Here is a 17032-nt window from a genome sequence, read left to right as displayed (position 1 = left end):
GCTCATTCCATCCGAATCCTCTGGCCCAGATTGGACATAACAGAGAAATAAGTAGTTCCTCCATGTCAACAAAGGTTCACGTGACTCACATTTTTTTGTGTGTACCTGTATATGGTGTGTATCCAGTGTCATGCTGTTCCTCTTCTCAGTGACGTCACAGCAGACTAGCCGACTCACTCTGTGCTCTATGTGTGAGCCGAAAGTCTCTTTAAAGGTTTGCGGACACTGCTGTGTAACACGGCCGAGTGCTATGCAACGTCTCATCAGAAAGAGCTCAGCCCAATGTTATACTACGGGGCAGTGCTGATCTGCGATTATTTTTTTATGCTGATTCGGCATGAGAAAACAGTCACAGCATGCTATGAGTGATTCTGATTTGGATCACACGCACCCATACAAGTCTATGGATGCAAGTGAAATATCGGACTGCACTCGGATGTCATCCAAGTGCAGTCCAATCTACTCTCACAGAAAGAATGGAGAAGAGACAGGTGGAGAAATTAAGTTCTCCGTCTTCTCTGCACCTGTGTTGTGATTATCTCATACAAGAGAATCCAATCACAATCAGATGACACGGATCAAACTCTGACAAAGTTAGCATAATCGCCCCGATATTCTCACAAAAGGTAATATACGCCAGTGTGAGCGAGCAAATACAGTGAAAGTCTTGTCCAAAGCCATTATAGACTCTCATTGTAAAAGCCACTTTGGGAGGGCAGTACATTAATGTACTCATACTACACGCCATATACATATATTTAATGGAAAAAATATTCATGGGAGGGCTTCTGTAAATTTGATGCAGAAGAATGCCAGGACGGAGACAGGGTCAGGATGTGAAACATTATTATAGGATGGGTCTACATCAAATTTGATGACAACAGAATCACACCTGATCTTTGTAAATTTGGTGTGCTGAATTCAAATATCGCATCCATTTGTTTACTGTGATTACAGAAAGTATTCAGACCCCTTTAAATTTTTCACTCTTTGTTTCATTGCAGCCATTTGGTAAATTCAAAAAAGTTCATTTTTTTCTCATTAATGTACACTCTGCACCCCATATTGACTGAAAAAAAACATAAATGTTGACATTTTTGAAAATTTATTAAAAAAGAAAAAAAAAATATCACATTGTCATAAGTCCAGCTGTGTTTAATTGAACTGATAGGACTTGATTTGTAAAAGCACACACCTGTCTATATAAGACCTCACAGCTCACAGTGCATGTCAGAGCAAATGAGAATCATGAGGTCAAAGGAACTGGCCAAGGAGCTCAGAGACAGAATTGTGGCAAGGCACAGATCTGGCCAAGGTTACAAAAGAATTTTTGCAGTACTCGAGGTTACTAAGAGCACAGTGGCCTCCATAATCCTTAAATGGAAGAAGTTTAGGACCACATAAGTCTTCCTAGTTCTGGCCGTCCAACCAAACTGAGCAATCGCGGGAGAAGAGCCTTGGTGAGAGAGGTAAAGAAGAACCCCAAGATCACTGTGGCTGAGCTCCACAGATGCAGTAGGGAGATGGGAGAAAGTTCCACAAAGTCAACTATTACTGCAGCCCTCCACCAGTCGGGCCTTTATGGCAGAGTGGCCGGACTGAAGCCTCTCTTCAGTGCCAGACATATGAAAGCCCGCACAGAGTTTGCTGAAAAATACATGAAGGACTCCCAGACTATGAGAAATAAGATTCTCTGGTCTGATGAGATGAAGATAGAACTTTTGGTGATAATTCTAAGCGGCATGTGTGGAGAAAACCAGGCACTGCTCATCACCTGCCCAATACAATCCCAACAGTGAAACATGGTGGTGGCAGCATCATGCTATGGGTGTGTTTTTCAGCTGCAGGGACAGCACGACTGTTTGCCCTTGAAGGAAACATGAATGCGGCCAAGTACAGAGATATCCGAGATGAAAACTTCTTCCAGAGTGTCCTGGACCTCAGACTTGGCTGAAGGTTCACCTTCCAACAAGACACTGACCCTAAGCACACAGCTAATATAACAAAGGAGTGGCTTCTGAACAACTCTGTGATCATTCTTGACTGACCCAGTCAGAGCCCTGACCTAAACCCAATTGGGCATCTCTGGAGAGACCTGAAAATGGCTGTCCACGAACGCTCACCATTCAACCTGACGGAACTGGAGAGAATCTGCAAGGGAGAATGGCAGAGGATCCCCAAATCCAGGTGTGGAAAACTTGTTGCAAGACTCATGGCTGTACTAGCTCAAAAGGGTGCTTCTACTCAATACTGAGCAAAGGGTCTGAATACTTACAACCATGTGATATTTCAGTTTTTATTTTTTAATAAATTTGCAAAAATTTCTACATTTTACAGTCAACATGGGGTGCAGAGTGTACATTAATGAAAAAAATGAACTTTTTTGAATTTACCAAATGGCTGCAATGAAACAAAGAGTGAAAAATTTAAAGGGGTATGAATACTTTCCGTACCCACTGTATATGTGAGGAGGATGCCCGTCGCGATATTGTTGCTGGCCCTTATGGTCCTATGGCATGGGGATGCCTGGAGTAAGGGGCTAGCAGAGAATAAGCACACTCTTCTCAGTGTTGCGACGTAGGAGCGGGTGTTAAATGGTGGTATTGCATGGAGATAGCTGCACCTCCTATGTTTAACTCACGGATTGCTGTGAGTATGGACATGCCGCCCGGATGTGACCATTGCGTGTCACCGCCAGGCGATACGTTTCACCTACTGAAAAAGTCGTCTGTGTTCCAAGAAGTGACTTCACCGCAAACATAAAGTGCGTTGATTTTGATGTAAGGCAGTGCGATGCATGACACCCGCCGCATATTGGTCTTGAGGGAACAACCAGCAGTGGTAAGGTGCTTGGATGGTAAGACAGCTTCCCACTGACTGAATAAGGCCGGGGTCACACTAACCGACGCAAAATGCGGTCCGTAGTTTACAGGCGTAATACGGATGATTGACCCCTAAATATTGATCCGTATGTCATCTGTAAGCAAGGTGTGGTCACGTATTTTGCGCATGTAAGCATCCGTATGCTGAGATTTTCTCGCCGGCTTGCAAAATGGACATATAATGGAGCCTTATGACAGGTTTTATAACACAAACCAAAGAATAGATATAGACACATAGAATGTATATATATATATATATATATATATATATACACACATGTCATTGAGACACACATATATATATATATATATATATATATTTATATTTCACAGAGTTCTTCATAGCAGAATAGCCGCTAATTCAATTGCCGGCTTTTGTCAAATCATTCCCCAACCCGACAGGAAATGACACATGGTTTACATACAGTAAACCATTTAATTTCATGTTTTGTTTTGTATGTCTTTCATTAGTAATTAGATGAGGATTGATGTGTAAAATTTGGGAGGTGTAGGTGTTAATTTAAGGGGTTAATTCGTTGTAACAAAATGTGTGGGCTCCCGCGGTAATTTGTCAATGCGGGAGCCCACACATTTTTTTACAACGAATTAACCCCTTAAATTAACACCTACACCTCCCAAATTTTACACATCAATCCTCATCTAATTACTAATGAAAGACATACAAAACAAAACATGAAATTAAATGGTTTACTGTATGTAAACCATGTGTCATTTCCTGTCGGGTTGGGGAATGATTTGACAAAAGCCGGCAATTGAATTAGCGGCTATTCTGCTATGAAGAACTCTGTGAAATATAAATATATATATGTATTCTATGTGACTATATCTATTCTTTCGTTTGTGTTATAAAACCTGTCAGGGTGAGTTTACTGTATAGCGCACTGAATTGCCGGCTTTTCTAAAAGACACCTGGTGCGTATTTCTCGCAAGTCACATGTGTGGTCCGTGTGTAATGCGTATTTTTAGCGCAGCCATAGACTTGCATTGGCGTACTACGGGCATAGTACGCTGACAATCGCAGCATGCTGCGATTGGCACGGACCGTAGAATACAGATGAGAAATATATGGCTGATGGGAGCTGCCCCATAGAGAATCATTGGTCCGTGTGTAATGCGTGCTTTTAACGCCTCTCACTCGTCCGTATTCCTCTCTAGGGTGACCCCGGCCTAAGACTCTCTCCTGAAGAATCTTTTTCCAGAGGAAACGCACTGGGAGAAGCACACTTCACACCTGACTATATCCTCAGCAGGGCATGATGGCAACTGAACTTCTTGAAGGGCCATGTCAGACCCAGCTATCTGACTCCTAAGCTTCATTTTGGGTCGGGTCATTTACGTATTTTTATTTGTAGGTGATGTGAGAGTTACAATGGCTTTGCACTTTTTGACCAGCTGGACTAATTTTAGGTATTGGTTTTCTAGGTTTTATCTTAACATTAATTGAAAGTTAAGTTTTAAGTTACCACATATCCCTACAATATATTTGACATTTTGATTGCATTTGTTAAGGGAAACGTGCGTGACCAAAATTCTGCCTTCTTGAATTTTTTTTTCTTTTTTCTGCCCTGGTTATGGATCTCTGCTTTACTGCTGCTACTTTACGGTATTAAGTTATCTAACAAAATAAATGAATCAGCTTTAAGGATACTGTAATCAATGACGAAGCTGTAATTTCCAGCCGGAAGCCCATCAGTGAACTCATCTATTCTTGAGAGACGTCTATAAAGCTTCCTGAAGAATGGGAATGCTGCCACCCTCATCCAATTGATAAAGTCATCATTTTTGTAACCGTTGTTATTAGGGTCCGGGTCAAGAGCATAAGCCGGTTTCTGCCAATATGGCGGCCTGGCACTTCCTGCAAAAATAAAAATGAAATGGTTTCTTGCCATTAGGGAATCCCACTGACAGAAGGGCTGCAAAAATATTCAGTTAAATAATATCATTCTACATTACTTCCAAATGCCAGGAACCAAGGTTTCTGGACAGAACATTGTGCACAGAATCACACTACCTCTGTCAGCTTTACCTATAGCCCTTTCTGGTGCCAAGTCTTTTCTGGGTTATTGGTGCACACAAACCCAGCTCCCCACATGAAAAAATGAATTATCAGACTAAGAAACCTTCTTTGCTCGATGGCCTAGTTCTGATTCTCACGCGCCTATTCACTGATAGACAGAGGTCAGCATGGGCAATCCGAGGACTCACCAGCTAGGCTGCCCCACACGCAGCAGTCTGTGATGCATTTTGTGTCCCAATACCTTTTTATTATAGCCAGCATCATATTTGTAGCTTTTGGGCATAACAGTAACTCCCGACAAAAAACATATGTTTTGAAGATGTTCTGAGGTAGTTTTCTAGCTATCCGAACATGACACTTGTCAGAGTGGCTCAGATCCTTGCGCTTGCTCATTTTTCCTGTTACCTACACATCAATACATGAACTTTCAGACCTGACTGTTCACTTCCCACCCTTTGACGAGTGCCATTGTGATAAGATGATGTTACAAATAGAATCATTTTATTCACTTGTCAGTGATTTTAATGTTATGTGATCATCTCCATGTATATTGTTCATAAGGATGTTAAGTTTCCTCAAAGCAAGATAAAAAATGTGTGTCCCCTTTCTCGTTTACATGGCACTAAGTCCTTTTCTCTTTTCCTGTCTTTTCCGTACAGCCAAGTTTCTAACTTGTATCCCGTACAGAAGACTATGATACCATCAACAAGAAAAAACTTCTAAATCTTAGAACACTTATTAGTAAAGTTTGTCTTAGCCCTCATTTCATTAACCCTAATTCCTAAAAAGTTGGGTTCTGTGTAAAATTGAAAGAAAACAAGAATGCCATGATTTGAAAATCTCTTATAGTCATATTTTATTCACAACAGCACCTAGAACACAGATCAGAAGTTGAAAGTTGGATTTACTTCTTTTTCTAAAGGAAATGTATTTCCTTAAATATGAACACCCTTAAACTAATTCTTTGTTAAAGAAGCCTTTGAATTTTTACAGCAGTTAATCTCTATGGGAAGGACTCAAAATGGCATATTAAGAACTAGAAATCTTTGACCACCCTTGCTTGCAGTGGTTCTTCAAATCTGTCAGATTACGAGGGCATCTTCTGGGTACGGCTCTTCAATTGAATTTAGGTCTGGCATCTGACTGGAATTCTGATTCTGGACTGTTACCTGACTACTCCTTTTGACTTACCCCTTGGTATATCTCAAGCCATCTTAGTACCTGACCCAATACCTATTGACTTTCCAAGCCTCACGGCTTGTCCGAGAGTGGTGGTGGCTAGCCTCAGTTTCCTGGTGGTTTGTACAACATACAGCTCATGATGCAAAAGGTTTCCTGGCAGCTCAGAAAGAACTGTGAGACTCCGGTTCTCATCTTCCTATATTAAAATTTATTTCCATCTTTGAGATGCAAACATATTTGAAAAAATATGCACCAGGGCTGTGGGAGAGGAACCCTTGTCAGCTCCTTCTCTGACGTAGAGCAGCTTGATGCTGTCAACGTAATGCAGGACACAAGGGGCAGGACGTGGTGGGGAATGATAAGCGCTCAATGTAGGAGCCGAAGATTTATATGTCCTGACATGTACTGTAGATGGAAGGGGGGGGGAGAGGTTTTGGGGCAAAATGTTACTACAAGGGCAATTGAGGGAAAATTGAGAAAGGGAGCACAGGATAGCGAGTGTATGTGTGATGAAATTATGGAGAGGGGTAGTGTGTGGGGGGGATATTATGGAGAGGAGAAGTGTGGAAGGATATTATAGAGAGGAGAAGTGTGGATAGATATTATGGAGAGGGGCATTGTTGGTGATATTATGTATAGCGGCCGTGTACGGGAATGTCATGGAGAAAGGCAGTATGGAGGTTATTTTCTGTAGGTAGCACAGTGAGAGGCAATTATTTATTCAGGGGTACAGCATAGGAGATATTTTTATTCATTGGGCATAAATGATACTTTAATTTTTAAGGGCACCTTGTCGGAAACTGCTGCAGAATCCCAGAGAAGAGGGAAGTCTAGAGAGATGACCTCTAGGCTTGAAATCTCATCATGGTGGTCTGTACTACATGAAGACAAAAGGGACGGGAATGTCTTCAATTAGAGAAGTCAACTATAAGGTTCCTGGATGTAAATGTTTATTTGTGGTAATGCCTGCATCTCATCAGTGCTATTGTTTTTGTATGATCTGCACTCTGATAATGTCTGGAAACAACAACTCCCAGCATCTCCAAACCATTGTTAAAGACATACTGGGAGTTGCAGATTCACATGATACAAGTGTATATGGGGCTGACCCTTTGAACACTGTACTAAGCTTGGTGCTGTATTCATGTATTGATGGTGGTTCTAGCGCTGCCTTTTTGTATTGATGGTGGTCCTGACACTACATTCATGTACTGATGGCGATTCTGGCGCTGCATTCATATACTGACAGTGGTCCTGGTTTTGCTTTTCTGTACTGACAGTGGTCCTGGTGCTGATTTCATTTTCCGGCTGTGGTCCTGGCACTGCATTCATGTACCGACTGTGGTTCTAGCGCTGCAGTCATTTACCGAGGGTGGTCTGTGGCGCTGCATTCATGTAACAGTGGTTCTGGAACTGCATTCATGTACTAACAGTGGTTCTGGAACTGCATTCATGTATTAGTGGTGATTCTGGCTGTGTATTCATGTACTGAAGGTGGTTCTTACACTTCATTCATGTGCAGCCAGTTATTCTGTCATTGTACACATGTAGCAATCCATAATGTGCTTTATGTCTACGTTAAAACTGGAACACTCTCAAAACTTATAGTTTTTAGATTATGAGGAGGAGTTGGTGAGTTTCTGCTCAATTTCTGCTTCACAAACTCAGTGTAAATTAGGGTGTGTTTACTAAGTTTTTGAAGCAGAAACTTAGCAAAAACTCTCCAGATCCTCCTCAAATGCTCAAAACTTGGTTTTAGTGATTTATAAATGTACTGACGATGTTTCTGGTAAGGCATTCATGCATGTAGAATTTTTTTTTACAGCCCTTGGGATTAGTTCAGTATGAAAATGTGGCCCTTGGACCAAAACATTTGTGTATCCCAATTATAAAACTGCTGTATAATGCTCAGCATTGATAGGGCCTTTCAAAATGTGTAAGCTGTCCTTGCCATAGGATCTAATGCTCTTGAGTCCACAGGACACGGAAATCGTGATTTCTGTAAATTTCAAATTTTGGTCTATCTGTGCACAGAACAGTTTCCATTTTACTCAGTCAAATGAACTTTGGCAGAGAGAAGATGGCAGTGTTTTGGCATTGAATTGATATATGGTTTCTTGTTTGTATGACAGATCTTTCACTTGAATTTGTGGATTGCATGGTCAACTGTGTTCACAGAAAATGATGTCTGTAAGTATTCCTAAGCATGCAGTTTGTTTTTAATTTATTGCCACCTGAAGGCCCAGGTATCCATCGGCATTGTCCCTATTGCAAATGGGTTTCTCCAAAAATCTTTTGCTGTTATGTACTGTAGATGATGGGATATTCAAAGTCTTTGAAATTTTATGTTGGGTAATATTTCTCTGAAATTGTGAACCTTTGACCATCTTGGCATCTGGGAGATTCTGCCTCTTTATTATACACAGTCCTGTGACTCAGTCCAGCCCTGTCCCAACATTTTTGAAATGTGTTGCTGTAATCACTTTCTAAATGATTTAATATTTTTCAAATAAAGTAGAAAAATGTGAGAAAGCGATGTGGGAACTGATCTCTTATTTCCAATTCATCCAGCACATCTGTTGTGCCAGACCTTTCAAAAACTCATGTTACATATGCTACACATTGCATTTTTGATAGCCAGCTCACCAGTTTTGCAGTACAAACGTGCAAAATAGCCAAAAGTGAACTTGTGCTTTTTTGACATAGGCTGTGATCAGTTGAGGCACAAGAGAATTGATCTTGATGTCACCGATAAATTGAAAACCTAGCTCTACAAAACTAGATAGATGGTCATAGACCGGGAAAAGCTGAGAAATTATTTAGCCATCTATGTTACAAAGTGTAGAACACTTCAATAAAACATGGAGCAGTGTAGCTAGTACTGCCTATGTCTGGAGAAACACAAGGAGAAGCCTTTAATAGCAGCCCCTAGAGGAGGGCTGGCTCCAGAGCTGTCAATCAAAGAAGAGAAGGGCAGAGATAAATGCAAATCCAGTAGGTGAGAAGGGGCACTGAACTGTTTAGCCACGCCAAGGGTGCACCAAGCGCCTGTACTTGGTATAATCAGTCATGCCGTGCTGACAATCTCCTTTTTTAATTTTTAAACTTTGAATGTTGATTCCGTTATTACAGGTAGTCACTCCACACAAAATGTTTCATAAATAGCATTTACCTTCGCCCCCCGAAGATGCAACAAAGCGAAACGCGCGTTGGGGTCTCTCTGCCCACACTTTAGCCAAGTTGGTTTCCAATATATATATGCACTGTTTGACATAATTACTATTATTGCCAGTATATATGTTGTTTTGAGCTGCTGAGTCACTGTATTTCATCTGTAAACTTTGCTGCCAGTTTGTATATATCTCTATATATTTTTCGGCAGGTCCGGTTTTTTGGTCCTCCTTTATTGCACTATTGCACTTTATATTCGTCATCTATTCTTTTTTGAGAGATATTTGCCTACTTACGTGTGTGTGTGTATATATATATATACACATACATATGTATATACTTTATGTAGGTCCTTTTTGACCACTTTCACTATTCATATACATATATTTAAATATATGGATATGTGTGTATATATATATATATATATATATATATATATATACTCTGTATTGCACCTTATATCTGGCTGGTATTTTTACTCTTATATTGGTGTTTCATGTATGGTTTACTAATATTTGCATTATTGTCATTGGCATATATGATATACTGTATATGGATTTCACTAACTAACTAATTTATACCGACCCGGTTTCAGTGTGGCATTCAGGTGTCACTGATTCCCTTTTTTTTAACTGTTGGACTACATACTAATTTTACTCCTCATTTGAAAAAATAATAAAATTTACATTTTTTTATATTGCTCCTTGGTCCTATTTCTTTCGGGTTTCTGTTGTAATATTATGGCTGAGACATTGTTTATTTAGTCTTCTTTTGGGATTTTAACATTTGAACAGGTAATTGTATCCTGCAGACTCGAAGGCCATTAATTGGAATGGCAAGCATCAGGACCTCACAATCATGATCTCATGGTGCCGATGAGGTTAAAGAGGGAGTCACAACACTCTATTAACCATGTAGATGCTGCTGTTATTATTGACAGAAGCATCTAGGAGGTGAAATGGCCATGGTTGGGCCCAACACCGATCATGGCTGATGCAGCAAGGTGTCAGCATAGTGTACAGATGACAGCTGCTGCATTTTCGAGGGATGCTATCTTCTTAAGTCTCAGGTCAGTAAAAACAGTAAAAAGTCATATTGCACTTTAGCCAAGATAACTAGAACATGGGGAACATACTTTACCTGCAAAGGCCTGTACGAGATCGTCCTTAGGTTTGGGGTTACTGAACTTCACATTCTTATCTGACCACCAGGTGTTTCCAGTTTTCAACATTGGAACAGGTTTTATGTTAGTCAAGTCCTTATGATAAATTAATGCTATTGTATCTAAGGCAAAAAAAATGATATTATTTAGGTTAAAGGTTTCCTCTACATCTGAGTGCGCATTTCATATCTTTGCAGACATTTTTCTGAAAAGTAAAAAATAAAGGTTCTAATTCAGTAACATTAAGGTTTAAACAACACCATGACACCAGGTCAGGCGGCCAGAGATCTTTGTATGGTGGTACATCACAGCATAATGCTAGTGAATGGGGTCACATTGTGACTTGCAAGGTGCACGACAAGTAAGTCTCGAAAAATTGGAACCAGTAGGACCAGATGGGGCCAAAGCCATTTTGCAGCCTTAGCCTAAGCTCCAGCTCAAGTACCAAATACACATAATAAATTAGTAAATTGTCCTAAACACCAAGAGCTTTACTACCAACCACTCTGCTGTTTAGGAATTGTTTATTGCTAATATTTAGACTATATATGATAGTTTCATGTCAACACTGAACTTAAATAAAACGCTGAACTGAGAGTATTATGTGGGAAATATAAGTTGATGTTATGTGGGCACTAGGGTTGAGCGAAACGGGGTCGGTCAAATTGATAAGTCGCCGACTTTTGCTAAAGTCGGGTTTCGCTAATCGAAACCCGACCATAGCGTGAGGTCGGCCATGAGGTCGCCGACCCGCGCGCCAAAGTCACGTTTCCCATGATGCTTCCAGCGCCTTTTCTCATCCAATCATCAAGGACGCACACTGTGGGCAACGCGATGACATCGGCAGCGGCCACCACCATCTTAGAGAAGGGCATTCCTGTGATTGGCTGGCTTTGTGTGGCATCACAGTGACTATAAAAGCCCTGACCGCCGACCGCCATTTTACTTCTGCCGATCTTAGCATAGGGAGAGGTTGCTGCTGCTGATTCTCAATAGGGAGAGCGTTAGGCAACAAAGAAAAAAAACTGTGCTTCTTCTGATAGCGATTTCAACTGTAGAGTTAGTGTGCAGTGACAGGGGAGGATTTTTGTGTGTGCAGCAGCACTGGTAGTTATTAGGCTGCCTTATAAGGCTACCTCATAGCTGCATTGCTGTGTGCACACTGCTGTGCAGACTGCTTTTTTAATATCAAAAAAACTTTTATTCTGATTTTCTGCACAGTTACAGAGGGTTCATTTCTTCACACACCATATAGAGGTGTACGCTCCTCACAAACTACCGTGTACCGGCTGGTATCACGGACATATACATGCTATCTGTGTGTGACTCCGTAAAAAAATAGATGGAGATTTAAAATTTTCCATACATACACCGTATAAATCTTTCCGCTTGTCAAACAGTATCGTATATCTGCTGTTTGGATTATGGTCCAATCTATACAGAGACAGCGCGTGTGTGTGTGAGTGCGTAAATACATAGACGGACATTTCCATTTTTCCATACACCGTATAGGGCTGTCCGCTTCTCTAACAGAATCGTATATCTGCTGTTGACGCCGTAAAAAAATAGACGGATATTTAAAAATGTCCATACATACACCGTATAGAGCTGTACGCTCCTCACACACTACCGTGTACTGGCTGGTATCACGGACAAATACATGCTATCTGAGTGTGACTCCGTTAAAAAATAGACGGAGATTTTCATTTTTCCATACATACACCGTATAGAGCTGTCAGCTTCTGATACAGTACCGTATATCTGCTGGTTGGATTACAGTCAAATACATACTGGGAGAGCGTCTGTGACTAAGGAAATATATACGGAGATTTAAATTTTTACCTACACCTTATACAGCTGTACGCTCCTCATACAGTACTGCTGGTATTTTTGTTACATTTTCACAAACATGAGGAAGTATGGTGGAAGAGGCCACGAACGTGGGCGGGGGAGCAGCTGGTACTGATGCTGGTGGTGGTGCATCTGCTGGTTATGCCAAAAGCACAATAGCAGCTAAGGCAGGAGGTGTTGAGCCTGCGTCATCGCCTGGCACAAGAAGGCCTGTAAGGTTCCCTTTTCTGGGAGTAGGAAAACAGCTTTTAAAGCCAGTGCATCAGGAACAGATTTTGGCTTACATTGCCGAAACAGCCACCAGCTCTATTGTCTCCTCTTCTGAACTTTCAAAACCTGCAAGCACTGAGTCGGCAGTGCAGGCTCCTGGTCAAGAACAACACCTTCCCTTGTGTCTTTCAACCCCACCAAAAGTGAAGGATGCGGCAGCCCACACTTCAGATTACTCCATGGAGCTCTTTTCACATACCATGCCTGGGTTATCCAGTTAAATCCTGAATTTCCCAGTCCAAGATGAATCTGACATGGAGTGCACTGATGCACAGCCACTGCTAGATGTTTCTGCTGGTACATTGACCCACAGCACTACATTGCCCTCGCAGTCTACTGAGACAGAATCTGACCCTGATGAAACTCAGGTGCCCCTTCCCGCATACTATACCACCTTACACGGCGACAAAGAGGAAGGTGCAGATGAAATTGAAGAGGAGGTGATGGATGACCCAGTTGTTGACCCGGATTGGCATCCATTGGGGGAAGAGGGTGCCGCTGGCAATAGCTCAGATAAGAAGGATCCGCGGCAGGCATCGACATCTCAGCAGCGGTTATCTGGCAGCCCGTAGCTGTCCAAAAACGTGGAACAAAAACCAAAAGAGGTGCAGGACAGCTTGGCCACAGCGTGCAAGCCCTGAAAATTTATACCATAGTAGGAAGAGTGCAGTTTGGCACTTCTTTGTCAAAAATCCTACTGATGAGGCAAAGGTTATCTGTAAGAAGTGCGGAAGGACCTTTAGCCAAGGGAAAAATCTCAGAAATTTGAATACCAGTTGCATGCTTAGACATTTAACCACCATGCACTTGCAAGCGTGGACGGACTACAAATCCTCAGGTACCACATGTGCACCTGCTCCAACTGAAGGTAGCTAGCAACGCTCCATCGCTTCCCCCACTGTAAGACCACTGCAACCGGTAAGCACACCACCAGCAATAAATGTTGAGGTGTCGTCGCAAGGCAAAAGCAGTCAGGGAATCACAATGATTTTGCAACGAAACAATAAATCTATGCCATCACAGCCAACACCATCATCATCACTAACCCCCTCTCAGTCCGTCCGGTCCACTGCTAGTTCCCCCATATGCAGCTCTCAAGTCCAGCTCACCCTAGCAGACACTCTGAGTAGGACAAGAAAGTACTCATCCTCTCATCCGCGTACACTGGCTTTGAACGCCTATATTGCCAAACTGATCTCGTTAGACACGATGCCCTTCCGTTTGATTGAAAGCAAAGCTTTCCGAGAGCTCATGGCCTACGCTGTCTCATGCTATGACCTACCCAGTCGGCACTTCTTTTCTCGAAAAGCCATCCCTGCCCTCCACCTGCATGTGAGAGACCGCATTGTCCATGCACTCAAACAATCAGTGAGTGGAAAGGTGCACCTCACAACAGATGCATGGTCCAGTAGGCATGGCCAGGGCCGTTACGTGTCCATCACTGCGCACTGGGTTAATGTTGTGGATGCAGGCACCACAGGGGACAGCAGCGGTGGAACAGTGCTGCCTAGCCCACGGTATAGGAAACAGTTGGCTCTAGGCGTTCGACCCTCCTCCTCCTCCTCAAGAAGCAAAAGCTCGTCGACAGAGCGCAGTCGCACGAGCACTCCATCCGCAGCTGCCAGTGTTGCACACGAGGTGTCCCATTATCGAACAGCTAGTGGTAAGCGGCAGCAGGCTGTTTTAAAGATGATGTCTTTGGGCGACAACAGACATCGCGGAGGTACTGGCCAACAAACTGAGTCATGGCTGGGCAGTCTACATCTTGAGCCAGGCAAGGTAGTCAGTGATAACGGCCGGAATTTTGTGGCAGCCATGCAAAACTCACACACATACCTTGCCTGGCTCACACTTTGAACCTGGTGGTGCAGTGCTTCCTAAATAATTATCCAGAGTTAACAGCCCTGCTCCAAAAGGTGCGAAGACTGTGCTCGCACATCCGTCGCTCGCCCGTACACTCCAGTCGTATGCAGAAGCTGCAGCAATTGCTCCACCCCAACAAGCACCGCCTAATCATAGATGTTGCAACAAGGTGGAACTCCACCCTGCACATGGTTGAGAGGCACTGCGAACAGAGGCAGGCTGTAATGCATTTGTGGGAGGATGCACGGGCAGGCAGTTTGAGGGCAGACATGGAGTTGTCGGGTGTGCAGTGGTCAAAGCTGAAAGACCTCTGTAAAGTCCTTCAGTGTTTTGAGGAATGCACATGGCTGGTAAGCGCAGACGACGCCATCATAAGCATGAGCATCCCACTTATGCATCTGCTCATGCAAATTTTGATGCACATTAAGGATCAGACGTCTGCAGCGGAGGAGGAACAGGAGGAGGAGGAGGGAAGCCTTGATGACAGTCAGCCATTGTCTGGTCAGGAACTGTCCTGGACGAGGTGGAGGAAGAAGAGGAGTAGGAGGAGGGGGATGATTATTTTGGGGAGGAGGATGCTTCTCTGGGGGCAAGAGAAAATGTTGGCATGGCAAGGTCAGGTACAGGGTTTGTGCGTGACAGGAGGGATGTGGATTTGCCAGAAAGTGCTCCTCCACCCACCACTGCCAGTGCGTCATTGACACCTGGAACATTGGCCCACATGTGTGATTATGCTTTGCGGATCCTAAAAAGGGACCCCCACATTGCCAAAATGATGAAGGATGACGACTACTGGTTTGCCAGCATCCTCGATCCACGCTATAAAGGCAAATTACACAACATCATGCCACAGGAGAACCTAGCGATAATATTGGCTAACAAACAAGCAACTCTGATGAACCGTTTGTTTGAGGCATTCCCAACACACAGCAGCGGTGCTGGTTCTCCAACGAGCTGAAGTGGGCAAAATGGAAGAGGTGTTCGTGGTACACACAGCCGAAGTGGCGTTGGAGACAGGGGTTTCATGACCATGTTGTGGACTGATTTCTCAAGTACCGCTCACACGACTGGTAATACTGCATAGATTGCAAGTGACAGGAGACAGCAGTTGTCAACTATGGTTACAAACTACTTCTCCTCCCATATCGATGTTCTCCCTCACAGGTCATTCCCCTTCGACTATTGGGCCTGTAAACTGGACACCTGGCCTGAATTGGCACAATATGCCTTACAGGAGCTCGCTTGCCCTGCTGCTAGTGTGCTATCTGAAAGAGTCTTCAGTGCTGCTGGATCAATCCTGACAGAAAAAAGGACCGTCTGTCGACCCAAAATGTTGATAATCTAACCTTCATTAAAATGAACCATGCATGGGTTTCAAAGGATTTTGTCCCACCTTCCCCTGATGACACATAGGTTGCAAGAAATTTGGCTCGCTTTTGTCCTCCTCTTCCTCGGACTTGTCAAATTCCTCCATTTGCAGCTGCTGAATGTACATCCTACACATCAACATATGCCATTTTTTAAACCTCCCAAACTGGGCTGCCCCCCCCAAGGGCTGGGGTCACCACCTTGCGCAAGTGCCGTTGCTCTGTACAGGTGGGTGGGCCCACTCTTGGCCGACGGCACTGGCACAGGGCCAATCATAGTACAATTCAGTGTCTCTGACAGTGAGGGGTCCCACTCGCTGTCAGACACCCCAGCGTACTATGAGGGGCCCTGTGCCAGTACCATTGCCCACGAGTGGGCCGCCCCTGCTTGCTCATGGCCACAGCACTTGCAAGTTGCAATACTTACCTCTCCCTGCTCCACCGCTGTGTAGTCTGGGCAGTTAAATCCTTCACAGGGACGGCCACTACAAATTTGGTGAACTGATCGATGATGGTTAAGATGTAGCTATGGCCTGTCCTGCTGGCCTCTACCTTCAGATGATCAATGGCTACCATTTGTAATGGACGTCAACTCACAATCAGATGCAGTGGTGCTTTATGATCAGCTTTCACAGTTTTTCCAGTCACAGACGTGTGACATTCCTGCCACCATTTTTCAATGTCTCCTCTCATGCCAATCCAATAGAATCGCCTACGGCCTGTGGCTTCTGTCTTTTGCACTCCAAAGTGACCAGACACATCATGATAGGCAGTGAGGACCATGTCTACATCTCTCCCTGTGATCACAATTTGATGGAGACGAGTAACGGTGATGGGATCCAAGCTATTGCGATACAGCAATCCTTTTTTCACAAATAACCGTTTTCGCTGTCTCCACAGACAAAGTAATTGAGGGTCAGCATCGCCTCTGCGAAATCTACCGGGAGGTTTTCCCGTGATCAGTAATTCCCAAATTTCTGCAAACACTCGACTTTCCGTCTGTACTTGTATCCATCTAGTTTCCAGTAGTGGAGAGTCTGGACTGGCTTACTGAGACTTAAATAAATATGAAGATTTAAAAGTACCCCAACAATGTATACTGGTGTGCGCTTCGAATACATTTCCCTTTTTCTACTTTTTATATTCTGGTGTAATCCATACTGAGCCTGTGAGTGTCTGTGTCTGACTCCGGAAATATAGATGGAAATTTACAATTACCCCTAGACTGGATACACCAGGTATCTGC

At 43.3% G+C, this 17032-nt stretch overlaps 1 protein-coding gene across 3 annotated transcripts in view; it reads right to left on the bottom strand.

Moving 5' to 3' along the window:
- LOC141097313 (cell cycle control protein 50C-like) overlaps window positions 1-17032 on the bottom strand; it is a 132614-nt gene that overhangs the window by 1017 nt on the left and 114565 nt on the right. For all 3 annotated transcript variants that reach the window (XM_073584385.1, XM_073584386.1, XM_073584387.1), the window contains exons 3-4: window positions 10414-10557; window positions 4552-4758 (exon numbers count right to left, since the gene is read on the bottom strand). In XM_073584385.1, coding sequence (XP_073440486.1) covers window positions 4552-4758; window positions 10414-10557 — 351 coding nt within the window. The remainder of the gene's footprint in view (window positions 1-4551; window positions 4759-10413; window positions 10558-17032) is intronic.

The sequence above is a fragment of the Dendrobates tinctorius genome, unplaced genomic scaffold (genome assembly GCF_039654945.1).
Source record: "Dendrobates tinctorius isolate UK_male_01 unplaced genomic scaffold, ASM3965494v1 ptg000084l, whole genome shotgun sequence".
Taxonomy (NCBI): Eukaryota; Metazoa; Chordata; class Amphibia; order Anura; family Dendrobatidae; genus Dendrobates; species Dendrobates tinctorius.
This window is presented reverse-complemented; position numbering and strand designations above follow the sequence as displayed.